The sequence below is a fragment of the Etheostoma cragini genome, chromosome 1, assembly GCF_013103735.1.
Source record: "Etheostoma cragini isolate CJK2018 chromosome 1, CSU_Ecrag_1.0, whole genome shotgun sequence".
Lineage (NCBI taxonomy): Eukaryota > Metazoa > Chordata > Actinopteri > Perciformes > Percidae > Etheostoma > Etheostoma cragini.
Window position 1 is genome coordinate 13,319,177 of NC_048407.1, and position 10,956 is coordinate 13,330,132.

General features: G+C 38.7%; 2 protein-coding genes across 3 annotated transcripts in view; both read left to right on the plus strand.

Annotated features, from left to right (window-relative positions):
• The window catches only part of rbms1a (RNA binding motif, single stranded interacting protein 1a), a 17,595-nt gene extending 16,254 nt beyond the window's left edge, over positions 1 to 1,341 (plus strand). The window contains exons 13-14 of the mRNA XM_034869590.1: positions 753 to 827; positions 1,130 to 1,341. Coding sequence (XP_034725481.1) covers positions 753 to 821 — 69 coding nt within the window. The 3' untranslated portion in view covers positions 822 to 827; positions 1,130 to 1,341. The remainder of the gene's footprint in view (positions 1 to 752; positions 828 to 1,129) is intronic.
• Positions 1,342 to 7,589: 6,248 nt separating this feature from the next.
• Positions 7,590 to 10,956, plus strand: part of itgb6 (integrin, beta 6) — a 13,778-nt gene continuing 10,411 nt past the window's right edge. Inside the window, exons 1-2 of one of the 2 annotated variants that reach the window (XM_034869581.1) lie at positions 7,590 to 7,844; positions 10,727 to 10,796. In XM_034869581.1, coding sequence (XP_034725472.1) covers positions 10,742 to 10,796 — 55 coding nt within the window. In that variant the 5' untranslated portion in view covers positions 7,590 to 7,844; positions 10,727 to 10,741. Of the gene's footprint in view, positions 7,845 to 10,563; positions 10,797 to 10,956 lie in introns of those variants that run through there. The other variant, XM_034869570.1, reaches the window with a different exon arrangement.

Below are 10,956 nucleotides of genomic sequence, written 5' to 3' on the forward strand. Positions count from 1 at the left end.
GTGATTGGCTGCTTAGAAATTAAGTGTTAACAAGCAGTTGGACAGTTGTACCTAATAAAGTGGCCGGTGAGTGTATATATTTCTGTGCACGTTGTAGGTTTACAAAGGGGAAAAAGCCCAAAGTCCATCCCAAAGGGACTTACCATCTCCATCAGAAAACACTGTTCACACACTGGTCCAAACAGCTCTATTGTAGTCCAGCCTTTACTTTAGTGACAAACGTGCATCACTGTAACACATGTTATATTGCATGAGTAGAAGTGAGATGCCTCACTCTGTAGCTAAAACAGAGACGTCAACACCCAGGAGGAAAATAGGAGCTGCAACAATGTGCAATCCTCCCTTCTGAAGTGCTTTGAGTGTCTATGATAAAGCGCTGCATAATTTTAATAATTTATTATTTTCTACAACAAAAATATGATGTTTTTTGGAAAGTAAAGTATGTAAACCTATTCTGACATAACTTCTAAATACAATTATAAACCTGAAAATAAGCATAATATGAGCACTTTAAGACATTCAGCTTTATAACTGGTGTCCATTTAACTCTGATTATATCTTAAAACAATAATTGTATTAGAATATTACATCATAAAAGCCCATGCGACTCCAGTCATCTTCTACTCAAAGGGCCTTAAGCTGTTATTGTGTGTTTAGTGTTGGTCCTTCAAAACTATCAATTATCTCAGTGCAAACACAGTGAAGGTAGTTATTATCACGCTCTAAATGAGAGATACTGTTTTGCTTTTCAGGAAAATGGCACACCGCAACAAGTGGACTCTTCCAACAACTCGTCTCCCTACAGTCAACTCAGCAAGTAATCACAGGTACACTTTAGTTTCTGAGCGTTCTAATATGTGTGTGTGTGTGTGTGTGTGTGTGTGTGTGTGTGTGTGTGTCTGTGTATACATCTTCATAGTTAATAATATAAAATGCTTCACAGATCAGTTATAAGTCATAAGTTATAAGCCATCAATGAATATTTTGGGCTTGACAGGTTGTAAAAAGATATAATTTATGAAACCTTTGCACAAGGTGCCTGTGTAGGTCAAAGTAAGATCCTAATGTTGCTGTTAAATATTACTTAATAGTTTTTATATCAATGCTTCTGCTTTCTGTGTCTGTTCAGTTTTAGGCTTGATTCCCGCTCTGTGAGCCTGAGGGCATGTGGGCAGGTTGCCAATGACATCCCAGGGGTAACAGTCAACGCCTTCTCTTATTGGACCAGATACAGATCAACTTTTTTGCACATCCCCGATGTTTGTGGTGGAAAATGAGGACAGTGTAAATGGACTCAAGCAGTTGGCTAATCACAGAAAAAAAAAAAAAAAGATTTATTTTGATAAGAAACAACATGCTCTTTTTTCCCTCTTTCTTCAAGGATTCTCAAACAAATGCCAGAGGACCCCCACCCCTCCCCCAGTATGATGTGATATTAAAATGCATGAGATTGAGAAACCCCCCCCCCCCCCCCCCCCCCCCCCCCCCCCCCCCCCCCCCCCACCACCACCCCCTTCCAAGATTTCTTGAATTTATAGTTCCTTCAATTGTGATATACAAAAGAAAAACTTGCAAAACCTTGTTTGCACTGAAGTTTAAATTCTTGGGTGGCATATTGTAAAGTTTCAGAATATGCTCATTTTGCTTTCAAAGTTGCCACAAAATAGCTTACAAAAATCAAATAATGTTCAACTGCAATCGACAGCTGACAATGGTGGCCATTTCATTAGGTAATTATTGAATTTATTATTGGAAAAGGTGCCTTCCTTACGTCACATAAAACATTCTCCAACATTTCTTTTATCGAACTTGATCAGGTGTCATATTTCACATCTGATTAATCAAACGTGTGTGTGTGAAATCATAGAGATTTCCATTCAGTGTTTCGCTATCTAGTGTCCTGGTAGCAATAAAGACAATGAGAGTCCCACTGCAATACTGAGAGAAAAAAAACGGTGACGGACTCAAAGCAAGGTAATTCCTTATTTTCCCTCTTTCCTTTTTAAAAAAATCTTCAAGACATGACATGAAAAAAAAGAGCCGTACTTTTATGAAATTACAAGTTTTACACCCAATGGACATCTTTTAGGAGGTTTTTCTTCATTTTTCTTCTTGTGGTCAGTTTGACCAGTGATCTACCTCATTAGTTCTGCTGGAGTCTGCTGGTGTTATGGGGTTTGCAGGTAAAGCCCCCTTGTTCACCAGAATGGACGAAGTGGAACAAAAGCCACGCTCAGGAGCTGGCTAAAATAGGACTTCTGCCCGTCTGTCTCCCACATGCAACGTTTCTCTTCCTGCTCTGTAAAGAAACATTGTGCTTTACTTCGTCTTTATTTGTCATTGCTTCTGTTCTGGTGATTCTTTTGCCCATTAAGATGGGCGTTGTTTGGGTGTGAGGCTCCATTTTAGAAATTCAGTGCAACTACTAGCTACTCCTTGAAATAGTTGGTTTACAATGTGCTTGAAACAAATGAATGCAGGCTACGTGCATTTATTTTCTACATTCTTCTGCCTTTTGCCATTCTAGAAATATCATAGATGACTCACCACTTCCCCTTACCTTTTCTCTTTTTACTTTAATCTTGGATTACACTGCTTTCCAAAACTAACGCTAGGATTTGGCCAAATTTTGGTCATTTGATTATACAGCCGCTCAATTGTGTACATGCCAAACAATTTGGATCTCAAATCTTGCCTCATGCAAAATAAATGCAACAATCATGTTAAGTACTTTAAAAGCAGCAGTATTTTGCAAGAATTTGATGAAAGTTGAGGTTGGCTTGTTCAGAATAAGATTTGTAAAAACATACGCGTTCAGGGCCAAAAGTGAAGAATATGTGAGTTTTATTGTTTGCTTTGCTTTTTTTTCAAATTGATTATTTCTGATGTAAGAACTCTACACTACTTTGACACAAGAAAAATGGTTCAAGCTGTATGGTCGCGGTGCTTTTCCCCGATCAAAAGTACTGTAGTAGTAAACGCTTACCTTTGGAAAATACAAGCAGTAACCTGCTTTTACTGAGTGTGCTTTCCCATTCTGAACTTATGTTGCTGCAAAAAAAATGTAAAAATGAAAAAAAAATCTTGTACATGTCATCCTCATTGCTTCCCGTGTCGCCTTCAACTAATTCTCAAGCAATCTTCTCCTTGCTCTCTCCTTTGAAAACATTGGAATAAAAACAGTGCTGAATAAAAGGCTCTTCTTTTTCTCAGATACGACTTGTGTCTCTTACATTGACTGGTCTTTTTGCTAATGCACGCTTGGAATGTTGCGTTTGGAAGTTTAAAGGATAATTCTGGTGTTATTCTATATTTTTCTAAAGTTCTATAGTAATGCATTAAGATATCTCTCAACACTTTCCAACATGATGTGGGATCCATTCATTCATAATATAAACTGGTATAGAAGAAAAAGAACGCTAAATAAGTTCCTAAACATTGCTGGCCATTGTAGTTTTTAGGTAATGTAACTCAAACAGGAGTGGATATTGCAATTTGGGTGACTATATTTGGCTGTGGAATAGTAAACACAGTGCTCTATAGCAAGTATGTACATCAGCAGTGTATGTGGGATTGACTCAAAATAAAGTACAATGCCTATGTTTACTGTAATGAAGGACAAGTCGCCTAAAAAAAAACTATATCACCAGCCGTATTCTCTAACATCAATCTAATTAATTGTATAGCCTTAGAGGCAAGTTTAAAGATTCAGAGACTTAAAGGAGTACTACAGAAATTAAGTACTGCACTTTCTTACACTGGGGGAACGGTAATCTGTATTAAGGGACAGATTAACCAAACGTAAGGTCAAAACCAGCAGCAGAGGCCATGATATCCTTACTTTAAAACCCTTGTCTGAGTCAAGCTGCAAAAGTGTCCAATCCTACAATTTCCATTATGCAGTTAATCACAATTTTCTTTTTTATCTTCACTTCCTAGTAAAAGCATGCAACTTTCAAACTCTTCAACTCCAGTTTGTTAATCATGCTTTCCATTAAAATGTCTCCAACCCAAAGCCAAAACAACTTTTTTTTAAAAATATGGATCTCCCTCCAGAGCTACAGAAAACATCATTCATTACTGTGCTCATAAAGAAAATTGATCTTCATATGTTAAATTGGTGAAGTGTCCATTTACGACTTTAATAGCAGAACATCAAATCAAGTCCATTATTTTCATTAATTAATGGGCTGTACTAATTATCTGGCAGCAGAGGGTGCTGTGAGCCAAAGTTGTCAAGTATATTTTAAACCAGAACTAATTTTCTAGCTTGGATATCTTTTTGTATGTCTGATCCTATGTATGCGTCTTATGACGGATCGGATGTGCAACAAGTGCAATGTGTGTGCTCATGCTAGAGCCCTTTCCTGCACTATTTCAGGCATACTGCCTTTGTAGTTTTCCCTTTAAGCTCAGACTTAGCACAGCTGATCCCAGAGACATAAAGGCACCATGCCTCCATCTCTGGCCAGTCAAAGGGATCAAGATTAGCCATCACACCCACCCAACACCATCCATTCAACCCCAACTCCAGGAATATACATACAGATCCCATGTAGCACACACACACACACACACACACACACACACACACACACACACACACACACACACACACACACACATGTCAATCAAGTGCCTATTGTAAGGGCATCAACTCTTTGAACATAAGACACATGCCAAGTAGAGTCTCTCTCGCTTTCCTCTCATCCGCTCTCTGTCTCTCTTTTAATTCTCCACAGCTGAGGGGACACATGGCACTGATCCCTTGAGAAGGCCCAAGGTCAGACCCAGGGCATAGGCGTTAAGATGGGAGGCCTGTTTCAGTATCCAGTATCATTCATTTAGTGTCATACACCACGTCAGCAATTCAACACATGGGATGCTTCCTAAAGATGCAGACTGTTACTGCTTGTTACTCTCAATAATGTCATTTCCAAATTAAAAAGAAAATAACCAATAGGGTGGTCAAATAGACTAGAATAGTATACTGAAGCTTACACTAATAGAAGGCTGATGCTGCAGATGATTTAGTTTCCCAATTGATTGCTCGATCAAATTGGTAGCCTAAATGAATATCAGTTTATATAATATTCATGTCAATTTATCTACTGTTACATTTCAGAAGGAAATAATGTACAAACAGCTTTAGTTACAAGTTGCAATACAGATTTTTGCCCAGAAAACATTTAAAGAGCTCATGAAATACAATGCCTTGTTATAAATCAAACTATCCAACAACATGAGGATGTACTGTGTTTCCTTTTAAATATTTTAATAATAGAGTAAAACTATCTTTGTTAGGACTGTTAGTTGGACAAAACAAGCATTGGGTAATTGTGACAGCATTTCTTACTATTTTCTATATCGTTACTATATTCTATATTATATACAGTATTATTTTACTGTGTGGTATTAATGCTTTTACCTTAATCTGATCTGAACACTTCCTTCATCACGGTTAAACACAGCTTCTGACCTTAACAGTACACAAGCTTGGTCTGATGAGGAACCACTACAGATTCAAATGTAGTCTGTTGCATGAGCCTGGTGATGAAACCCTTCCTTTTTTACGTCTGAACAATAACGCTATCACTGCAAGAGCCAACTTCATACACCACACCACTTCAACAAACTGTTCACACTGTATATATAGCACAGTCAATAAACAAGCTACAGGTGTATGGTGCTTCTTATCTTTCCATCTGTATGTGTATCTCCTTCTAGTACATTCTGTATCATGTTCTAGTAAAAAAAACATGCAAATGCAAATGTGGATATTTTCACATTTTTTTTGATAAATTGTACCCTGGAAATCCAGAGTTCTCGCAAAAGCACAATTTGAATTTGCTCAACGAGTTACTCTGGCATCGAGTACTGCTGCTCATTAATACACCCTTGAAGCCAAGCTGCACCAATCACCTTGGTGTATCTGACATAGGCGGGCCAGATGACGACAGTTTAATCTACCAGTTAGCTCCGCTGGTAGCTAAGCGTATGGGGCTCTGGATACGTCACCCCGTGTGTTGTTGTGATTGTAGTTCGTAGTGTTATCCAATTGTGTTGCGATTTTTAAATGCACGCTTGATGCCTCCCCTCAAGATGGCCGACTTTCATTACTCAATGCCAGACCCTTAATCCTTTCAGATTTGGATCTGGATTTCCAGGCTAGGTAAACTGAAGGATTAAATGTTCTTTTATCGGTTGAAAAAAATGACTTTACTTCTTAAACCATATAAAAAGAAACTTTTTATAATCTGAAAATTGTTTTGTCACAAAGCCAGTTTTCCTTTTTGGCTCTAAGTCTACACATTGTTTTCAAAAGACAACAAAAATTGTCTGAACATATTGCACTGTTGCACATTTGTCATTCCAGGAAGAAGAGTGACTCCTCTGTTGCTGTTCCTGGGGTTTCTTGATTGTTTGTTTTTCATTTAAGTGTTTCTTGTGAGGAGTTATTTTAGCGATGGCAGTATCAGTCACTCCACCACTTTGGTCCAGACTGAAAAATCTAAAGAATTAGGCTCCTGGAAATGCCATGACATTTTGTTTAGACATTAATGTTCCTTAGATGATTACGCTTAATGACTTTATTTATTCTTTGCCTTTTTCTGTAGTGACACCATGAGGTTGACTTTGTAGTAATTGATTAAAATAGTTCTACAACAATTTGGTGTGTTGCTGTGAAATTCATGGTCCTTAGAGGCTGAATTGTAAATACTTTGATCTCCTGACTTTTCATCCAGCACTATCATCTGGTAGGAATTTCCATTTGTCCTTTACTTTGGGTTATCCCCTAATTCCTGCAAAACAAATGACATTACCATCGGCTGTTAATTTGCAAATACCAACACAGTGGACATTAGCATGTTAGCATTATCATGGTGAGCAAGCTTGCTAATGTTAACATTTAGTTTAAGCCTCCCACTTTAATCTAAACCAACAGTCTGAAGATAGTTTGTGTTGCAAGCTGTACAACTAGTTAAGCCCACTGAGTCAAAACATTATGATTTTGGGGCTTCAATTGTTTTATAGTGTAGGCCTATGCTCTATTTCTTTGTTCCACTCACAAACGAATGTATGTGAACACCTGCATTCCAGCCATACTTCTGTAAGAAGGAGGCTGTATCACAGCACTGGCAATCCTTTTCTCGGCTTCCTCCTCCTCACTGCAGGAAGTAATTGAACAAACACGTGTGCGCACGCACACACACACACACACACACACCCACACACACACACACACACACACACACACACACACACACACACACCCAATCCAAACTAGAAATCCAAAGACAGGAGTGTTTCACTACAGTTCACACCAGTTTCAGCCTCTAGAGCGCAACACTATCACATCAGTCAGGTTGTCTCTTAATAAAGAAGCTGGGTCCTGTGGAGGTCTCACAGCCAGCAGTTGTTACTGTCACTCATCATCATCCCAGCCTCCCCCTGCACACACACACACACACACACACACACACACACACACACACACACACACACACAAGCACACAGACACCACACACAGGCAAGTTGGATCCTGTGCAAATAGCCACACATGACCCCAGTAGTATGCATGCACACCCACTCACCCTCTTCCAGAAGCACACACACACAATAGCACACATGAGCCAAGGAGCATGGGCAGCAGGGTCACCCTAGCGCCATGCTTCGTAAAAGGGCGCCGTTACAATAGGTTTTCTGTTACTCTGAAGACTGCTGGGATACAATAGAACTGAATGTAGTGGCCTGACAGCCCTCCATTTCCCTCAATTTTTCACTTGATGACAAGGAAGGCAGACTGAGACGAGACAGCATGATATCAGAGGACACCCCTGAAGGTGAGTTGGCTCATTGCAGGGTTATGTGTATCTCCATTTCTATGCATAGTAAATGTGTAGTGCTTAGAGACAAGTATGTGGGAGAGTAATTTATGGATTGCTGAATTTTTGAGGAGACTGACGCTCTTTAAAAATGATGTCATGATGTGCTTCAAACATTACTATCGGATTTCCATCACACCTAACTAAAAAGCAATGTTTTAAATTAAGATTGAAGTCAAGTTCAAATGTAAGTAACTGTATGGTGCAACTGTGACACCTTATTACACCATAAGCATCTATAATCCATTTTATCATATTAGACAGGACATTAAATCAGCTAAAGAAATCTGAAATTAAAAAAGAATGGTGCATGATTGCATCATGCTGACATATTTTCTAAGAAATTCAGAAAATAATGTCAAGGAGAGGAGAGGAGAGGAGAGGTACAAATGAGAGGGCAATTCCACAGACCAACACTTGAAGGCTTCTGGGTAAGGTGGATCAACGTACAGAGAGCTGAGGAGAGAGAGAGATGCCATTGAAAGAAGATGGAGGAGAAAAGCAGGCTGAGAGGGATTAGTATAAGAGGGGTAGAGGTGGGGTTTCGTTTGGGGTGACAGATGGGACTCACCCAGATTCAGAGGGGTGTGGTGCTGAATTGTGAGATTCCTCTAAGTTGGGACAAGCAGCGATATTTGCACTGCAGCTGTCAATGATTCAACACCTACACAGCTCCACCCTCCTCCCCCTTGAATTATACGCAGCACAAGTACACATTCACACTCATATTTCATATCTTGTGATAGGCCTGCATGCTCGGTTTTGCCTTGAGTCAATCATCAAGTTGAGACCATTCTTGTGAGACAATGATTCACAATCTTGTGTCGTTAAAGATTAACATATCTTCTGTTATGATGTCTGGGTAATTGGGGTATACAGCCTGTATGTGATTATGACATGGTCTGTCTGTATTTTATTATTCCTCTTTGGCCAGAGTTCAATGACTAAACCATTTCTATATGAGTGACACTAAATTCAAGCCTGTTACGTTATTGTAGAAATGTAATGAGGGTGTAGTCAATATCTTAATGTAATGCGGGCACCATAATAATCATGTGAAGCAAGTAAGTTAACTTTATCTATCTATCTATCTATCTATCTGAAATAGACATGTAAAAGTACCAATACAATAATGTAAAAATGCTCTGTCCTACAATCAAAGTTCTGTACTTATGTTACAAATAAAGTATAAACAGCTAAATGTACTTAGGATAATACAAGTAGAAATGCCAGAAATATATAAAGCAACTTAACGAGTATCAGCCTACAAATATCTTGGTTTCTTCTTAGAAGAAAGTTTGTCCTTAAAGCAGCATATAGAGCGTCTGACAAAATAACTTAGAGTAAAGTTGGGTTTCTATTATAGAAATACATTTTGCCTTTTGATGCAAGAAAAACACATGTACAAGCAACGTTTTGGTCAATGGTGAATTATGGTGATATATTACTCAAAAACACATGCAAATCAATCTTCTCTGAACATGCTGGACTCAGTATGCCATACAGCAAGAAGATTTTTAACTTATTCTAGTTTCCGTACTCATCACTGTAGATTGTATGAAAGTGTTGTTTGGCATTCTCTGCACAATCGCAGGTTGTAGCATTAGTATATTTATCCTTTTAAGGTCATACTGTGAAAACAGCCTCCTTACTTATGTTCTCTCCTGACGCCTAAAGTCACTACCAGGAAGTGTATTCTTTGATAATATAGGCAAATCATGTATGACATTCTCCGAACGCAAACTGTCTTTGGTGAATGTCCCTTTAAAGTTTTTTGCACCATCATCCCGGTATAAATTCAGAATCATCTTAAATGTGACTACTTACCAACAATGACACCGTTTAAAATTAGAATAAAGGACTATTTCAGTACTAAATGTACATTTGCTGTTACTGAGTGCTGCTGGTGATTGTGTTGAGATGACGGTAAATTGCCAACTGTCTTTTTTTTTACTGTATATTTTAAACATGGAACCATTATACTGCTGTCTTGGCCAGGACTCCCTTGAAAAAGAGATTCTGAATCTCAATGGGATTATCTCCTGGTAAAATAAAGGTTCATAAAAATAATAAAACTTGGCAAGAGCTAGTTTTAACAACTTTACATAGCCTACAGTTTGGAAGTTTAGGCGTGTGGTTCCCAACCTATAAGGATCGGGCCCCTCCAAGAAGTCACAAGATAAATCTGCTTTTTTTGTAAAATATTGTAAAATCTCTTTGGGCCTGAAGGTGTTAAATTTAAATCAATTTAAATTTGTATTAAATTGAAATTCTGCTAACAATTTGTAGACATCTAAAAGTGACAAGAGAACCATGATGCACACTGCTTTTAATTTTTGCATTTCATTTTATGCTCTTAGCAACAGTAAAAGTTGAAGGGCATAAAATAGATGTAGGCTTCCTTGAGTAAATTTAGCCCACTTACTTTCCATCACTGCACTCGTACAACCCCTTATAACCACACTCAGTAGGCCAATTTATAATTTTTTTTTTTTTTTTTTTTTACTCCACTTGTTCTGGTGTTGAACTTCTGATAAATGTTCCTCTTTATTATTCTTCTTACCACTGGAAACAAATCAGTTAGCAGCCAGCATGTCAGCAGCCTATGGCTTTGATTTCTCCTCGCGCCCGCCTCGCTTACTCACCTGGACGGAAGTGAACATAAAAGGCAGCGCAGGTAAAGGCAGCCTCCTCCTCCTCAGACCAGGTAGTGCGGGACGGCAGCGCTGCCATCTGTAGTTTACTTTCGGCTGAGGAGAGGAGCCATGACGCTGGATATGTTTCACTTGTGTAGATATGAGACAACTTGAAATATTCTTCTTCTGTTTCCTCCTAACCAGTAACCTCACGGACTAATGGGGCTTATACTGCTGAGCCTGATTCTTTCGTACTGGATCAACACCGTGGAAGGTGAGCGGGACTGTTGCTCGGCTTAAAAAAAAAAAAATCAATGGCAACACGTTCATATTGCGCACAAAGAGTAACAGTTGCTCAAGAGCAAAAACCATAAATGCTGTGTTGGTATTAATGACTAGTGTGTTATGTGAAAATCCCTTCGTATGTAAGCAAA